Source organism: Ptychodera flava, unplaced genomic scaffold (genome assembly GCF_041260155.1).
Source record: "Ptychodera flava strain L36383 unplaced genomic scaffold, AS_Pfla_20210202 Scaffold_159__1_contigs__length_68620_pilon, whole genome shotgun sequence".
Classification (NCBI taxonomy): Eukaryota; Metazoa; Hemichordata; class Enteropneusta; family Ptychoderidae; genus Ptychodera; species Ptychodera flava.
Genome location: NW_027248341.1, coordinates 23,803 through 41,466, shown reverse-complemented (window position 1 = coordinate 41,466; position 17,664 = coordinate 23,803). Strand labels below are relative to the sequence as shown.

The 17,664-nt window shown below is 34.9% G+C and overlaps 1 protein-coding gene across 1 annotated transcript in view; it reads right to left on the bottom strand.

The window, feature by feature from the left end:
• Nucleotides 1–3,003: 3,003 nt before the first annotated feature.
• LOC139126911 (receptor-type tyrosine-protein phosphatase mu-like) overlaps nt 3,004–17,664 on the bottom strand; it is a 37,118-nt gene continuing 22,457 nt past the window's right edge. Inside the window, exons 5-9 of the mRNA XM_070692830.1 lie at nt 16,979–17,131; nt 12,095–12,371; nt 8,924–9,256; nt 8,485–8,555; nt 3,004–3,731 (exon numbers count right to left, since the gene is read on the bottom strand). Of these exons, the coding sequence (XP_070548931.1) occupies nt 3,468–3,731; nt 8,485–8,555; nt 8,924–9,256; nt 12,095–12,167 (741 nt within the window). The 5' untranslated portion in view covers nt 12,168–12,371; nt 16,979–17,131 and the 3' untranslated portion in view covers nt 3,004–3,467. The remainder of the gene's footprint in view (nt 3,732–8,484; nt 8,556–8,923; nt 9,257–12,094; nt 12,372–16,978; nt 17,132–17,664) is intronic.

The following is a 17,664-nucleotide window of genomic DNA, read 5'->3' as shown; positions in this document are numbered from 1 at the left end:
ATTCAACGGCACATTGTATTTTGCTGTCAGTTTTTTCATCAATCGAGTGCGGAAGTGAAATTACGCACTCAAATCCAGCCATTACGCAATCTTAGCAGACTAATGCGTATGCCGTACGCTAGGAGAAAAAAGTCACCGCGAACACTGCTCTTAGTTCCAGTAGGTATAAAATTACCCCCAAAAATATCTTAAAAATACAAAATGAAAGATATCCCTGTAAAATTGACAGTTTCGCAAAGTTGCCCAAAAATTCAAAATTCCAGATTTCAACCTAATTTCAAAATATCATATTAACATAAACCCTAGGAACCTGTTTACTAAATATCAAAGCAATCAGACTGGTAAATTTTGAGTAACAAATTTTTTTGACCAAAAATGAGAAAATTGCTCCCAAAATAAAAAATTGCAGATTGCCTCCTAATTTCAATATATCTTATTAACATAAACCCTAGGAACCTGATGATCAAAGCTACCAGAATAGTACATTTAGGAGAAAAAAAAATTTGACCAAAAAGGCAAAAATTGCCCCAAAAATAAAAAAATCGCCAGTTTCAACCTAGCTTCAATACATTATATGAGATAAATCTTAGATACCTTTATGCCAAATATCAAAGCTATAAGATCAGCAGTTTTAATAAAAAATTTTTTGACCAAAAATTGGGAAATTGCCCCAAAATTACAAATATGAAAATATCAATACAATTCGTACAAACCTGACTGAGGTCATCCTGAGGAATATGAATATTAACTTTCAGAGCGATCAGACAAGCGATTTTAGAGAATTAGATTTTTTGACTAAAAACGGAAAAAAATACCCTAAAAATACAAGCATGCAAATTTCACCCCAATTTGTGCACACATAATTTAGAATACCTAAAGAATCTGCGTACTAAGTTTCAACCCAATCTGACTGACGTCTACAGAGTTTAAGCAATTTGCAGGATTTTTCCTTTTTAAACTCATTTGCATACTTTTGGCATTGACACGTTCATTTGAACAAATTCACATCTCCGCCCCTAGGTGCACCTGTACACCAAATACTAAGACGGCAGCCGTTGCGGTTTAGGAGTTTTAGATCTGGACGGACTAACAGACATACATACACACAGACACCATTTTGCCACCTTATAAGAATACCTCACATTTGTATATATACATACGCATATATGGGAGCTAAAAATATTATCCATGGAGGTGACCCATGTACGTAAACGACTAAATAAACATAACTTACCGCATCATAACACTAATTTCAGGAAAAAATTTCATATATTCTCATATATTCTCATTTTGAAAATTATTGATAATCGTAAATGACACAATATAAAATGAGAAAGCTGACTTATGCTCTCATATAAAGCCTCCATCCATGACAAAAATAAGCACATGATATGAATTTCTTCTGTACACGATAAGAAAAGTACATGTATGAGCCTGATAGTGGTCAAAATATTTCGTTCCAGTGAGTTCGTTGAAATTTGACATTTTACTTATTAGTAGTCTCTCTGCCACTGAACAAATAAGAATATCCATTGCCTGTGACTCAGGCCAGGGCGGAATTACATGTCTGTGTGAACATTGAAGACTTTGTCTAATGTCTCAGTCATACACTGCTTTACATAAGTTTCTGTCAATTCCGAAAGTAAAAGTCAGATGTTTCATCATAAAATTTGATTTATCAACACCTACATACAGCTCCCTTTGCTTCAGATACATCCAACCTTTTGAGATGGAGGAATACAATATCATGTGAATGTATGAATTCTGGCAGCCATAAACTGTTTTTACGAAGTACATAATGTCTATCAGTCTTGACATTGTGTCAGAAGTGAAAATCAACAGGCTGAATCACATAATATTTATGCAACAACATGGCAGCAATTAGGTACATGTAAGCTGATATAACTTATTACCCGGCCTCAATTAGCAATGGCAAAACATGGTCATGCTCATGTTGGACTAGACTCTCCACAGTCGCTGTGCCTTGTTTTGTGCGCCGCGATGGCCTGCATTCGAAGGCTACGCTTTGACGACGCGCTGCCAGACACAGCGACTGTCGGTTCTTGCAAGGATATGAATATTCATAAGGTAGTGCCACCAAAAGAAATACCTATCTTACTGGGCGGAGAGGATATTATACTAGTAGCTAGTAGACCTATATACGCGGTATGTTTTCATTTGTCATTTTTAAATTTTATTTGGCAATGGTACTTGTCATTTGTTTCTGATGACGGATGTGTGGAGTTCTATAAAGTACCCGGATCAGGCAGAAATCCGACCGGTCGCTTGCAAGAACGTCCAGACCTGGGATCCGCGTCGCGTCTGTGAAGGGCGCGCGCGTGTTCCAACTGCTTGACAGGGAAGAACGCGAGTGCCAGACTAATGTTGGACGTGTAGGATGGATTAGGAAAGAATGAGTATAAGAGTTAACAAACTTCATGCAAGGACCTACTGATCTGATAACCATTCAGGGCACATGCAACCAAACACCAATAGATACACTAATCCACGAACAACTTCATCACTAGTTATTCTAATTGTGGCAATATGTATCAACATAAAGATAATATTTCATTGCTCAGCTGTTGTTTCATGATTTTTTCCTAAATATAAATGCACATTCCAACTGTGCTATATAATATCAAAAGAAAACATTATTTTTTTGTCGCAAGCAATCACAGTGCTCACCATATTGCGCCATTAATATACTGTCAATAATCTGTTTTATTGAAAAAAGGTTTTGATCAGTTATGAAGAATGCTCTCCCAATTATGTCACTCTTGGTCAATCCACTGGTCCATGCAACAGGGAATCCTCAGAGCAAAAATAGTTTTGAAAACAATTATTGGAAGCATGAGACAGTAATTGCTGTTTATGAAGGATACTGTTTGTGGGGTACTTGTGTACCACCATTCTACTATGTAAGCTAGCTGTCACAAGATTTCAAACAAGAATTTGAGGTGGTAAGGCCAAAAAATATAAATTGTGCTGTTCTGATAACATGGTTTTCAAAAATAGGGTAGGTAGGTCGGCAGGATTTTTTTTCCCAAAATATTTTTATTTTTAAATATGCATTTTTCAGGGGTTCAGGGCGGTCAAACACTGGCCACAACATTTCCAGAAAAATGTATCATACATATAAAAGGAAAAAAACATAAAAGACATCCTCGTTCAAGCAAAAATCAAATGCAAAGTAACGAACGCGTGATTTTACTGGGTTTTTTTCTTTCTTTTAGTTTACTTCTATGTTTACGTAGTTCTAAAAAGTTTAGGGTCAGCAGGTAAAAAATACATGTAGGGTAGGTCAGGTTATCAGAACAGCACAAGTTTTTTTGTTCGTCCTAATAAAGTATGACGTAGCTCATCTTGACAGCACAAAATTACTGTGTTTGACTTTGTTTGCGTTCAGTAAATACAGACAACTGAAAAAATCACAAGTCAAGTAATCTACTGGTGTCAAATTAAAACTACAAAAAATTCAACTTACCATCTTCATCTGTTCTTTCTATTTTTGGTGAACTCAAAGGACTTTGTTCATTTCTGTTTAAATATGATACCACCACTTCATATTCTGTATACGCTACCAACCCAGTAATTTCAAATGATCGGGCACTGCCATCTGAATCAGTTTTTTCAACATATTCTTCTTGTGTGCCTGCTTTCCTGTATTTTATACTGAACCTCTCGATAAATCCATTACTGTCACATCTTATCTTTGATGGCCCAGGAACCTACATAAAATTCAAATGATTAAATTTCTTAAGTTTGGTATGCAACACGACATTCAGGGATTCATAGAGTGTGAAGCCAAATTACAATGGGGATGTATAATAAATGCTAACAAACTACATGAAGTTGCAATTGCTTTTGGGTAGGAGGCAAAGACTACCCATCAAATATCTTTCAAAGGGGCAGTTTATTATTTCAAATAACACTAAAGTTTTAATTTCATTGTAAGTCGAAAACACTGGAATTCAAGAAGAGTGGTTATGGGGATGCATCATATCATGAAGAGAATCATCCAAAACCTCAGACCTCATACAACTTATGGAATCTTTTATGGGGACCATATTTGGTTTTGACCTTCATTTTGTTGTAAACAATCAGAATTTTCAGATTTCATCACCCTAATCACATTTGTAACATTTCTTACATCTCACAGATAAGTCTTACATTTAAATTCAGAACAACATTATCTAAATGTGTACGTTTTTCCTCTGTATCGCAGCCAAACTTCTTGTACTGTATGAATTACAAACCCAGGTCTATTTATGCTTCTTCAATATATCATCAAAGATAGAACTAACTGCCAATATCCATTGTAAAAACAGAATTCCACTTATTACTCTCCCTGTATGCATCATGATTCCGTCAATAAAACCACTATGATCAAAACAATGTAGTTAGACATACAGGACAATGTTAATGCAACCATAGTAGAATGTTGTCTTTCATATCAGCCTATGGCTGTACTCAGGGATGGTAAATAAACTATTCACTCTGCTCTATGAATCTACTGTGACAATTGATAATGTTTAGATAATTTTGAAAGTTTTCGGTTGTAGGAAATAATCACTAAATCTTATTCACTTACAGAAATTTGTGAGAAATTTGTGAGAAATGGATACTTTCTCGCTTTATTGTGAGAAGTAAGTGAGAATACATACTTTCTCACAATCAAGCTGCGAGAACTGTACTTTCTCACTCTGCAACTGCAAGAAATTAAATTCTTGCAATCAATCAGCGAGAACTATGTTTTCTCGCTCTGCATCTGCGAGAAATTGTGAAATTTTTGTGAAATTCTTATAGAGAAGAATACAATTTCTCACAGATGCAGAGTGAAAAAACTAATTTCTCGCAGATTGACTGCGAGAATTCAGTTTCTCGGAGATGCTGAGCGACAAAACACAGTTCTTGCCAGCTGATTGCGAGAACATTAAATTCTCGTCAATCGTTTGTGAGAAAGTTTGTACTCTCGCTTACTTCTCGGAAAAAAACAAGAAAGTGTCCATTTTCTCGCAAAGTTCTCGAAAATTTCTGTACTGGCTAGCTAGAGGTGAAGGGATCATTAATGAAAGAAACTTTACAAGTCGGATTGCTTTGGTTTATAACACATATGAACATAAATTTGTCCTGGGTTGTCATGAGACCTCGTCACAGTTTCTTGATGAAAATGTTCGAGGATTATTGGTGCACAGCATTGCATTTAAACAATATTTGATTCCATAAAATATTGGATCATATCGCAAAATAAATTGATGTGCATATATATGCCATAGTACTTTATCTGTGTACCAACATTGAACGAAATCGGTTCAGGGACACTTGAGTTATGGTTCAAATACATGAAAAATTCGCAACAAAATGGCCGCCCGGCAGCCATATTTGATTGTATCGCTGCTTCCGCGGGGACTAAAAAGCATCATATGGAACAAGATACCTCCAGCAAATTAAAAGCAGGTGATACTGTCAAATGTTATGCTAAATATCACATGCAAAATTCTGAAGAAAGGTTGACATTATTAAGAGATCAGACATCATCCCTTGGTTATACTCTGAACTTCGTTGTGTTTGAGTCAAATATCTTTCTTCTTGCAGATCCGTGGAAATTTATCATTTTGAGTATCAGCTGGCATTTTTATTTTCATCATCTTATCAATGATGCCAAAACTCATGAAAATTGTATCTGTGGTTCATTAAATATAAAATGAACTTTAATTCTCAAGCCTAAACACAATGATTAAAATTATGAAGAGTGTAAGTGGTAATGACAGACACTTAAGCATATTATTACGATGTGATCTGATACCATCTCAATAATATGAAGACTGTGTCTATTTTAAATATAAAGGTTGAACTTGGCAAGCAACTACCATTCTTTCTGTCATTGCTGGTTTCCCTTTCGACAAGCTATACAATAATATGATGCTAATTTCATTTTAACATTTACTCTCAAAGGCACATGCTCTTCCATTCTCATCTTTAGTGCTAAAACAATGCACTGTACAGAGATTCTGTTATTGTATACTGATTTCATTGAAATTTCAATCCACCTTTTAAGAATTGAATCCCTCTATACATAATGAAGTTAATCCCAAACAATTAGATAAATACTTACAGAAACGATACAGTATTGCAACCACACTATGTCTTTTTTCATCTACTGTTGCACATTTTTGACAGTTTGTTCTATGTGTTTGAAAATAACAGATCAAAATTGATGCATTCAGAGTACCCGTGAATTGTGACTTCAATACTTAGAGTAAGTTGAAATTACTGTGTATGTCAAAATCCTTAAATCTGATGTCAGTAGGCTACAGACCCATGTATAGTATTATAACTTTTTACATCTTTTATATTAACTCAAATGTTTGTCGATAACTTTTTGCTTGAAGATGTGAGCATACAACGCTCATAAATTCAGGCAGTGGTGGAATCTAGATATACAAAATTATATGAATCCCCATACTAGCAATAAAACTAAACAGAAAGACTCAAAATTTGCAAAGAGGATGTATTTTGTCAGACTAATATTTATGATTGATTTTTAGCTCATATTTGGTATTTATATAAATACCAAAAAGAGCTTAATATGGTGAGTAGGTGGTGTCTGTATGTATGTATGTACGTGGGTATGTATGTGCGGATGTATGTCCATCACACGCAAAAGCTCCCATACCACCTAAGCTACCATCTCAGTATTTGGTGTACAGGTAGATGCAGGGGTTGAGATGTGACGTTGTTCAAATGAACACGTCAGTGTCAAAAATGTGCAAATGAGGTAAGAAAAAGGGAAATTCTGCAAATGTTCAGGAGTGGTGGCATGCCAATGACTGAAACAGGATACTCCACTGACCTTGAGTCATTTCCTGTCATTGTTTATGAACTGTTACATATTAACAGACCTGCTCTAACTAAGGGACGGACCATTAGATCTTGGGAGGTGGAGGGGGTGGTCACAATGAAACTGTGAACATTTTTTTACAATTGTAAATTTCTAAAAAAAATTTTTCCAAATGAGAAAAGCTGTGCTAATTTTTTTTTCTGAGTAAATTTTCAGATTTATAATTTTTTTTAGTTCGACGCTGTCTGAGGATACAATGTACATCCATATCACTAGCGCAAATAAGATTGCGTGCTGTAACTACAACATACATATGGCCTAGTGATTTATATTGCTGATAGATTTCGCAAAATGTTGCAGATCATCTTTTGACAAGCTGAGAAGCTGTTTGCAAAAAATGTGGTGAAATTTCAATATTTGTGTTTTTAGGACAATTTTTGCCCTTTTTTGATCAAAACATCTATTTCTCTGTAGCAGCATGTCCAATTTTTGTCATTCTTGTTTTTCTGGTTTAAATATTTCTTGTTATTTTTCTGGTTGTACTGTGCAGAAATCATTGTCATAACATTGACGTAGAATTTTCCTCCACTGAACAGATGAAACATATTTATTGTTGATCTTTAATTGGTACCCATACTGGTATGTACCAATTCTGATCAAATGTGAGCGACACCGTATAATTGCGGTATTTTTTCATAATTTTAATGTCAGATGCATTTAATTTTGATCATGGGAGAAATATAGGCCACCATATACTCCGTTTACATTGCAGAGCACATAAAAGTTCTGATGAGTGAAAATTGATGACATTGATGTGGGTTGTCATGATGCAGAATGACCAAAGAATAAATCCCTTATCATTTGTCAAGAGATGACATACTATGCTGCTGCATGTGATAATAATGAATAAACAGACATCATAATGAATGAATTTACAGGCAAGAAGATCAGTGGACATTGGCCAAAATAGTGGAATTTTCCTATAAGATTATTCCCATGTTCTATAATTGAGATAAAATATTGATTTCTGTCTTACCAACTAATTGTTTTTGAATAAATTTATTTCAAAACTTGACATGTCAAACATCAACTATTTGAACATGTGTATTTTGGTATTTGATACATATAATTTCATAATGCCATGAGAGACATTAGCACAATTATAGTCACTGTTCCAACATGTCATGGAACACAAACAATCCATGTTTTATAAAAGCAGGGTGCAACATTGCGTTATTTGGCCATAACTTAAGTAAATTGGCCAAAACATGCAGCAATGACATAGTAACACAGCTTGAATAAATTTGAGATTTAGGATGAAAGACAAATGTTTATTTCAGTCTTTGATCAGCTCTTTTTCATTTGATGTTCATTAATGACAGTCAATAGGCTTGTGATAAGAAAGCTGTAAGGATGTTACATGCATCTTCAATGCATGAAACACCTTCCATGTACTAACTTGCTATGACATTTATCTGAACATCATTCCCATTTTGTCTCCTTGATCTGTGGCCAAGTAATCAGTTCTCTCAATATGTGAATGACGAGTAAAATTACCAAAACTTTATCACTGGTGTGATGCAGTATAACTAAAATAAAAGGTGAAAGTTAAATTCATGAAATGATGACTGCAGCCTCACCGTAACAGTGATTTGGAGTTTATGGGGATCATCAGATGTTGCATCAGTAATTGTTGGTCCTTCTTCGGGTACTGAAAAGGATAGATATTTGTTGCTCAGATACTAATATTCGTAAATGATGCAAGAAAGGTTAGTAACTTGTTATCTGTTTTAACTGATCCTTTTTACTCGTTTCTTGATATTTATTTACTAGTTTAATTCCTATTTTTTATCTTTTGTAACCATGCACAGATTTTGCTACATTTTACACTTTTCTGGATCTGAATAAGTCTGGGAGGGTTCAGTTTTAATGCTATATATATATAATTTATATATTGAACAGCCATTACCATAAACATATTTGTATAAAAATCAGTACTAAAAATTGAAACTTCAAACAACGTTTTTGTAGAATCTTCAGGTTTGATGTGCTTTCTTTGTAATGCAATCAATTACCTACCGTCACACAATGTAGTTGCTGTGGAGTAGGTTTTCTTGCTGCCTTCTCCTCTTGGTCCTGGTCTCTTGACAGTCACTGTGAAATCATACTCAGTAGACCAATCCAGACCCGCGATGTCTGTACTGTAACTTGTCTGATCTGGATCAACCACTGGAAAATTCTGATTATGTTCAGTCCAAATACTATCTGCTTGTCTCCTTGTAGTACACTTTGTAAGCCTCAACAGGTCCCTCACCTTCGTCAGTCCCTTCCTCCCATTTCTCCAATTGACAGTCGCTTGAGTTGCTTGAGGTGTAATGTCTGGCTTATTGCTTCCAACAAATTTTGGTAACACTGAAACAAACATGTCAGTGAATTAATTAAAGGTACCATTTTGAATAGTATAAATTATTATTACCAAGTTTTATTGTGTAATTTTTTTCACTTTTTAAGGTACTTGAAATGCTCTGACAATGGTCATTATAATGAGAGTACTGTTCCTCTTATTTGTCATTCACTTGAGACTGTAAATTTTCTAGGCTTTCCTAATCCTACAGCTCTCAAAACTTTCCAAAGTTACCCCTGAGTTACATTCCTCAATTTCGACTACTAGGGTAAGGAAAAAACAGCAATAAAAATTTGTGGTGTCTGCGTACTCAGGCATGTTTACAATTTATAAATTAGTAATTTTGGAACATAAAGGCAGAGTGTAGGATATTTCAAACTAAACCCTTAAAACTATGTAGTATGGGTCCATTGGAGTTTATCATATTTTTGAGTATCTCACTTTTTGGCTTCTACACTATTTCCTGAATCAAATCCTTACATGTACCCCTAGCTTAGCATGCACCATCTTGGAAACTTTTGAGGTACCATCAAATGACTTCCTTCTATAATTGCAGAGCAAGTAATTGTTGTGGGCAGCTGACTTTGACCTTCATGGATTTTATTGATTCAGCATCACTTCAAGAAACTTTTGAAACACAACAGAGAAGTTGTGAGACTACTCTTTCAGGTAGAATTTTTAAATTTGAGGAATTTCAAAGCATGCTTCTTTTTTGACTATCATGATGACAAACAAGCTTTCTAGAGTTTATGAGTGATCATACTGGTATGCCTGCTTTTTTAAGATTTTTGTTGGAAATGACATTAGTGAAAGCAATAAAATATCAATTTTGACGAAATTTGACTACCACTTGTGCACAGTGTTCAAGTGCAGCAGGAGTAATCTACTGTATCTATTGCTTCACATTTAGACGGTATTTTTATTGAAACACAAACACTTTACTCATTTAGTTGGTTTTTACTGTAACCTCATAGTACTTTAGTAAAAGATCTATGATTTGGAAATTCAGGCTATTTTGTCATTATATTCTTATTTTGTTTTGTGATATTTATCAGGTCACATTCACACCAGATTCTCTTTCTCTTCTTTTAAATTATAGATAATAGCAAAGTTGCGGTCAAGTTGTGGGGTAGATTTTACTAGATGTCTAAAATTTCAGTAAGGACAGTGCTTCACAGCATTTTGTCAGTGTTTGCAATGCACTTTCAAGTATCAACAAACTGTTTTCATGAAGAAAGTCAACCGTAATTTTGTTTGTTTATATCACAAGATGGGTCACAAAAGTATATTTTCACTCAATCTGTGCAATGGCATCATTCAATATCATTTAGCAAAGTTAAGTCTCCATGCAGCAATCATCCAAAAGCATTAGCATGCATTTGTGATGTACAAATACCTGATACATTTAGTTAGCAGTTTTGACAAGAATTCAGTCCTTTATTCAGTAAACATAGGGCCAAGTCCCTAAAGCTACTATAGACATGGATACAAAATTAAGTATTTCCTGACTGTATAAATTATCTCACTAAGGTCATCCTAGGACTTGTAAACCAAATATTAAAGCTGTCTGACCAGCGGTTTTGAAAAAACAAGCGACTCAACAGTTGACAGAGTTTTGCTGTGTTATGTAGACAATAACCTTTTGTGACACATGTATTGATGGAGAAGGTGGATATCTTTGATAGCTCATTTCAGGATGGCCTGACCATTGAAAGTAAGTTCTGTTGAATAAAGTTGAGACTGTACGTACTCAGAGAAAGCACACTGAAGAGACAAATGTTTGAAACTGAAGAAGTTCAAGGTCATCAAAAGCATTATAAGGAATCATGTAACACTTTCATTGCACTGTTTACACAGATTGCATAATTGCTATAAATAGCACAAGAGGAATCTTACAGCCCAGCTTTACCATAAAAACCCTATCACTTTGACCACTCTTTTAATTGACCTCTCTATTTTTTTCCGCAAAAAGTAATTTTATTCTATCCTTACCAAGTCAACCATAAACGGAAATTAGAACTTTCTCTATATCTATTTATTTGACCACCCTATCATGACAAACTATTATGAGAAATTTCTTTTAGATAACATACAGGGCACAATAAATGACGGTTCAGAATATGTCAAAGTTGGCATTCAGGAAAGTTGCCTTTACATGTTTTAATCCTCCGAGATGGTAAGCATTTCACTATGACCTGTCAAAAAAAGTTGAACTTTCTGATAATTCTACACTGAAATTATTTTGGCTTTGATGATTTCCTAATTAATTCAATTATTTAAAATCATATTAATTATTTTTTTCTGGGTGAATTGATAGGGTTTATACAGTACAAGAATTACATACAATGTAAGTCAAATTTTGACCAAAAATGACAAAAAAATTCCTTAAAAATACAGATTTGCATATTTCATCACAATTTGAACAAATCTAAGTTGGGTTATCCCTAGGGACCTGTATACCAAATAACAAAGCTGTCTGACCAGCGGTTATGAAGAAGAAGATTTTTTACCAAAAACGTCTTTTTTGGCATTAATTTGCCTATTTTCAACAATATCAAAAAATTAAAAAAAATAGTTTCTCAAAATCATATTTTTAATCTACACCACAAATATCAAATCAGTAAGTACTGCGGTTCTCAAGATATTTGAGTGGACGGACGCCTCACAAACGGACATACATACATACATACATACATACAGACTGACGCGGACGCCGGACGGATACCTATCCCAATAGCTTCTATAGACTATAGTCTATAGTAGCTAAAAAACAGCATACTGCACTCGCCATCATTTTTATTTTATCCTTGTAGGAAACTAGTCACTGAGAAAAAGTAGTTCCTTACCATATAAATCGAAAGTTGTCAGTTGTTTTGACTGGTCCACCAACTCTACATGTGTACGGTAGTCTAGTAACATCAGTTGTACTGCTATAATTGCTTATTAAAATATACATCCCTCTGCCAAAAACACTTGTACGTGTAATAGCAGAACCTGACTGATCAACTAGTGTCACATCATCACCTGATGCAACTGGGTTTCTGCCAACCTCGCAGATAACAAAGGTCTCTTCACCTGGGTTGACTTTGACATTGTACAGTTTCCATATTTTAAGACTTCCATCTGTAAGTAAAATGCACTTGATCAGTTGTGTACTTCAGAGACAGCTTTGAATCACTAAAATACAATGAACATGCTGACTCTATACAACATTGAAACTAGTCTGCAAATCAAATCCATTCAAGGTAAAGCATTACCATTACAAATTATTTACAATAGCTGGACCTTCCTGTACCTATGATTGTATTAGCAGTGGTACCAGATGTCAGGAATAGGTATGCATACTAGCTGCTTGCATGCCACATCCATCAAGAATGGCCCAACTGGACAATTTTAAGTCATTAGCTATCCTCTCACTCACCATAAGATTGACCCATTATCAGTGTCCTAAGGTGTTCCTCCACAATATCTCCAATCCAGCATAGAATTTTTTGAAAGGTCTAATCATGGTATCAGCCTACTTTTCCAAATATCCCTGTCTCACAAGTTTAGATGCTAATGCAAATGTCGTATTCAGAAATCTTCATATGAATCACAAGCCCTCAAAAGCCAAGAAACACACATACCAAAAGCTGGCAATGAGGAATATTATTTTTTTATGATTTCAAAATCCCTATTGTCTTATAGCTTTGTGAATCACCCTTTTGTATCAATATGAGAGCAGTACATGTCAGATCCAAGTTCGTACTCTGCTGTTTCTGTAATCTTTCTCTCATCTTGATAAACATGATTGAGATTATTAAACATGCCCGGATTATCTAATCCAGGCATGTTTAATAATCAATTGTTATACAGTCTCTGTAGGTGCCGTTGAGACATCTTGCATGTGTCTTCACTCCCTAGTGACTTTAATAGTAATTGAAGGAACTCACATTCAGTATTCAGTGAGTACAAAAATTCGTAAGCAAGAATGGGTGCACAGTTTCTGTCAATTGGTATGTCAACAATCTGTTGTAATGTTTAATTTGCAAATTTATAATTATATCGTCAATTATGAAATTAATAATTTTTATTATTTATCATTATATTTTTTGCTTTGCATTACTGAAATGGCCTCATAACAATGTAGTGATACCTTCTGCTGCCATTTTCTCTGCAGAACACTTGTTTTACAAGTGACGACAGAGTTATTCTTAGTTTATAGTGGAGATTATGGTGGTATATAGGGTGGAAAAGTCAAATGTACTGATATTGCACTTGGTTTTCTTATCTTGCAAATTAAGCACCATGTCTTTGTTCAGTTGTGCATTTAGTGGATCCTGCTGTAAAACATTGTTTATGGAGTTAATTGTATCCAATATAATGCAGGGAATACTTCACTTTCTTTCAGTGCAATGCAATATTTCATTTAGTACAGACAAGGGGTGAAAAAAATTTCTTTATCAGACAGGATAGAATTAAGTGAGTATGTTGCATTACTCTATCAGAATAAAGTTTCATCTACTGTATAACACCATTGTCCAAATATAAAGATACTTGCCAATTTAAAAACATAGGGCCAAAGTCCCTGAAGCTACTATAGACATGGATACAAAATTAAGTATTTCCTGACTGTATGAAATTATCTCACTAAGGTCATCCTAGGGACATGTAAACCAAATATTAAAGCTGTCTGACCAGCGGTTTTGAAAAAACAAGCAACTCAACAGCTGACAGAGCTCTGCTGTGTTATGTAGAGAATAACCTTTTGTGACACATGTATTGATGAAGAAGGTGGATATCTTTGATAGCTCATTTCAGGATGGCCTGCCCAAAAATGGAAAAAAATTCCGTAAAAATACAGATTTGCATATTTCATCAGACTATATTAGTCAATAATAGCAAATAAACGAGAGTTAATTACATTCTAATTAAAGTAAACAAGACTTGCTTAAATCAAGATTTACGTCATAAAAACAGCATATTTGTCAGGTTATAAGGAATCTTGAGCTGGTTTTTTCATATCAGTATTTTTATCCCATTAACCAAGCACATTTTAACTTTCAAATTAACATTGTAAGTAAGTTCTGTTGAATAAGTTGAGACTGTACGTACTCAGAGAAAGCACACTGAAGAGACAAATGTTTGTAACTTAAGAAGTTCAAGGTCATCAAAAGCATTATAAGGAATCATGTTACACTTTCATTGCACTGTTTACACAGATTGCATAATTGCTATAAATAGCACATGAGGAATCTTACAGCCCAGCTCTACCATAAAAACCCTATCACTTTGACCACTCTTTTAATTGACCACTCTATTTTTTTCCTCAAAAAGTAATCTTATTTTATCCTTACCAAGTCAACCATAAATGGAAATTAGAACTTTCTCTATCTCTATTTATTTGACCACCCTATCATGACAAACTATTATGAGCAATTTCTTTTAGATAACATAAATGGTGGTTCAGAATATATCAAAGTTGGGATTCAGGAAAGTTGCCTTTACATGTTTTAATCCTCCAAGATGGTAAGCATTTCACTATGAACTGTCAAAAAAAAGTTGAACTTTCTGATAATTCCAAAATAAAATTATTTTGGCTTTGATGATTTCCTATTAATTCAATTATTTAAATCATATTAATTATTTTTGTCTGGGTGAATTGATAGGGTTTATACAGTACAACAATTACATACAATGTAAGTCAAATTTTGACCAAAAATGACAAAAAAATTCCTTAAAAATACACATTTGCATATTTCATCACAATTTGAACAAATCTAAGTAGGGTTATCCCTAGGGACCTGTATACCAAATTACAAAGCTGTCTGACCAGCGGTTATGAAGAAGAAGATTTTTTACAAAAACACCTTTTTTGGCATTAATTTGCCTATTTTCAACAATATCAAAAATTAAAAACAATGTTTCTCAAAATCATATTTTTCATCTACACAACAAATACAAATCAGTAAGTACTGCGGTTCTCAAGATATTTGAGTGGACGGACGCCTCACAAACGGACATACATACATACATACCATACATACAGACTGACGACGGACGCCGGACGGATACCCATCCCAATAGCTTCTATAGACTATAGTCTATAGTAGCTAAAAATGTTGAAAGATTTGTCTGCATGCCAAGCACGTACAACATACCAGTATTCTGTGTAAGATACTGTGAGGCATTTTATTTCAGATCAACCAAAGAATTAGTTTACAACGCTCAACAGTAATGATATCAATTAGCACAAAGAGCAACTAAAAACATTCTGATATCGTGAACACCTAAAGCTGCTTGAGTATGTGTAAGAGATCACTAAAATTGGGAATACTGTTAATATTATCATTTTGATGTTTATGCATGGAAATTAAAAAGGCCCATATAACATTGACACATCACCCCCCTTAAGAATTTCCCACTCCCAAGATGTGATTATTACAGTCCTGTGTCATATGTCTCTGTAAAGTCCGATGGTATTAACACTGTTTGGGGTAGCCCTTACTACGTGTAGAATTATTTGAAGGACGATGGATTTTTTTCCAATATTTTGACTGTCATCTCAAAAATCGGATGTTGCGGACCGGTTACCCGGTAAAATGAGTGTATGAGCAGGTGGATATGCAATAATAATTATTATTATGCATCTATCGTTGAGAACAATAGAATTTTGCGTGCACTAAAAAGCCGTACAGAACGCCCGTTACATAACATGTACGGTTTCCAGGCACCCCATCCCAGCAGCTGAATCTGCGTGTTCACTATTGAACGGTTTAACGGGACTCATTGGATAAGTGCCAGAACATGTCTCATGCGCTCTGTGCCTACCATGTGTGTAGTGCACACACATCAAGAACTTGCAGAAGTGCATCCAAGATAGTGTTTCACACTTGGACTATAAATTAGAAGAAAAATTGTTGACCTTACACAAAAACAGTCACTACTCCGACAATATGATGCGCCGGTCACAAATGTAAGATGTATAATAATAAGGATATCTGAAAAATACCGCAAAGGATGCACTCAGACATTGGCGCCGCGCACATCGCCCTCCGCTACATATCAGGTGATACGCTGAGCCAATGTCCTCATGCATCTTTGCGGCATTTTCGTAATAATCTCATATTATTATTATTGTTGTTTAGTGTTGTTTATTTCAGCCATACATAGGCCCAAATCAAAAAAGTAAAGAAGACAATGATAAAAGAACGTGAATACAAAAAGGAATATAAATTTATTTATACATTACAATTAATGCCTGATCTATGTATGTCTGCACATTCTCGTAGATAGTTTGTCTCTGGTCTCTCCAGTGTATGTGAGACCACATGAAGTACACTCTATGCCAGATATAACGTCTTTTGTTTGGCCAGAAAGTTGTTTAAAAGCCATTGTGTAGTACTTCTTCCTGGATATGTTGGTCTGTATCACAGTTATCAGTTATGCGAATTTTGCAGGTTTTGCAATTCCTTGTATGACATGGGGTAACAAAGCAGTCACACTTGATGTTCTCTTTCAATTCGAAGTAGCTCAGAAAATTCTCTTCAGGTAAAGTCCAGTTAGTAATAACCATTTTACCTCAATGGTCTAGCAGGGTATTTGATCAGGTCTTGACCCAAACTGGTGTTTTCTGCCAAGTTTAAAAGGATAATCACTAATTTCTGTCCTTGCAAAAACATTGTCTTGCCTGTGAACAATTAAAGACTTCATCACAAAATTTTTATGCTACCCAGTATTTAAAAACTTACCTTGTTGACAGTCTAAATGCACATTTACCCAACCAGAAGCACACTCTCCATTTGGACACCACCCAGTTGTCTTATCACATGCTGCATTGTCTTTGCAGTGACACTTGTAGTTACACAGCTCACCGTAGAAACCGACAGGACATGAATCAGGAACTGAAATGGTGAATGAATTACAAATTAAGGAACCTTATACCTATTTTTCTGCATCACCCCCTAGGGACAAGAACATGTAAATCACATAAAAAACAAGTTACTGTCAATGACTTAGTCCCAACTTGGTTTAAAAATAAAATTGGAAACCACTGACAGAAATAATGATCAAGTAATATTGGTCAACAGATTTCCGTACAATGGTGAAGAAGATGTTGCATTGATGTGTATGTGAAGTTGGTGTCTGATGTATGATACTATTAAAAGAATTAGTCAGCGTCATTTGAGAAATAGTTAGGTATGTGATCAATGCTTGCAATGTGGTTGTATGAAGTCTGACTGTTGGTTTGTGATAAAGATGAGTATGGGTGGACTGGTGTAGAGGTCCCTCACATTGCTCTCAGTCTGCAGCCCGGTGATACCAACAGTTTTGGGGTGACTAACAGCTCTTATTGTGGAACATAAATACGCTGTTACCTTCATAATGTAGCAAGTCAATATGTGTGCCCTATATACCACTTCTCTTTACAGGCCCA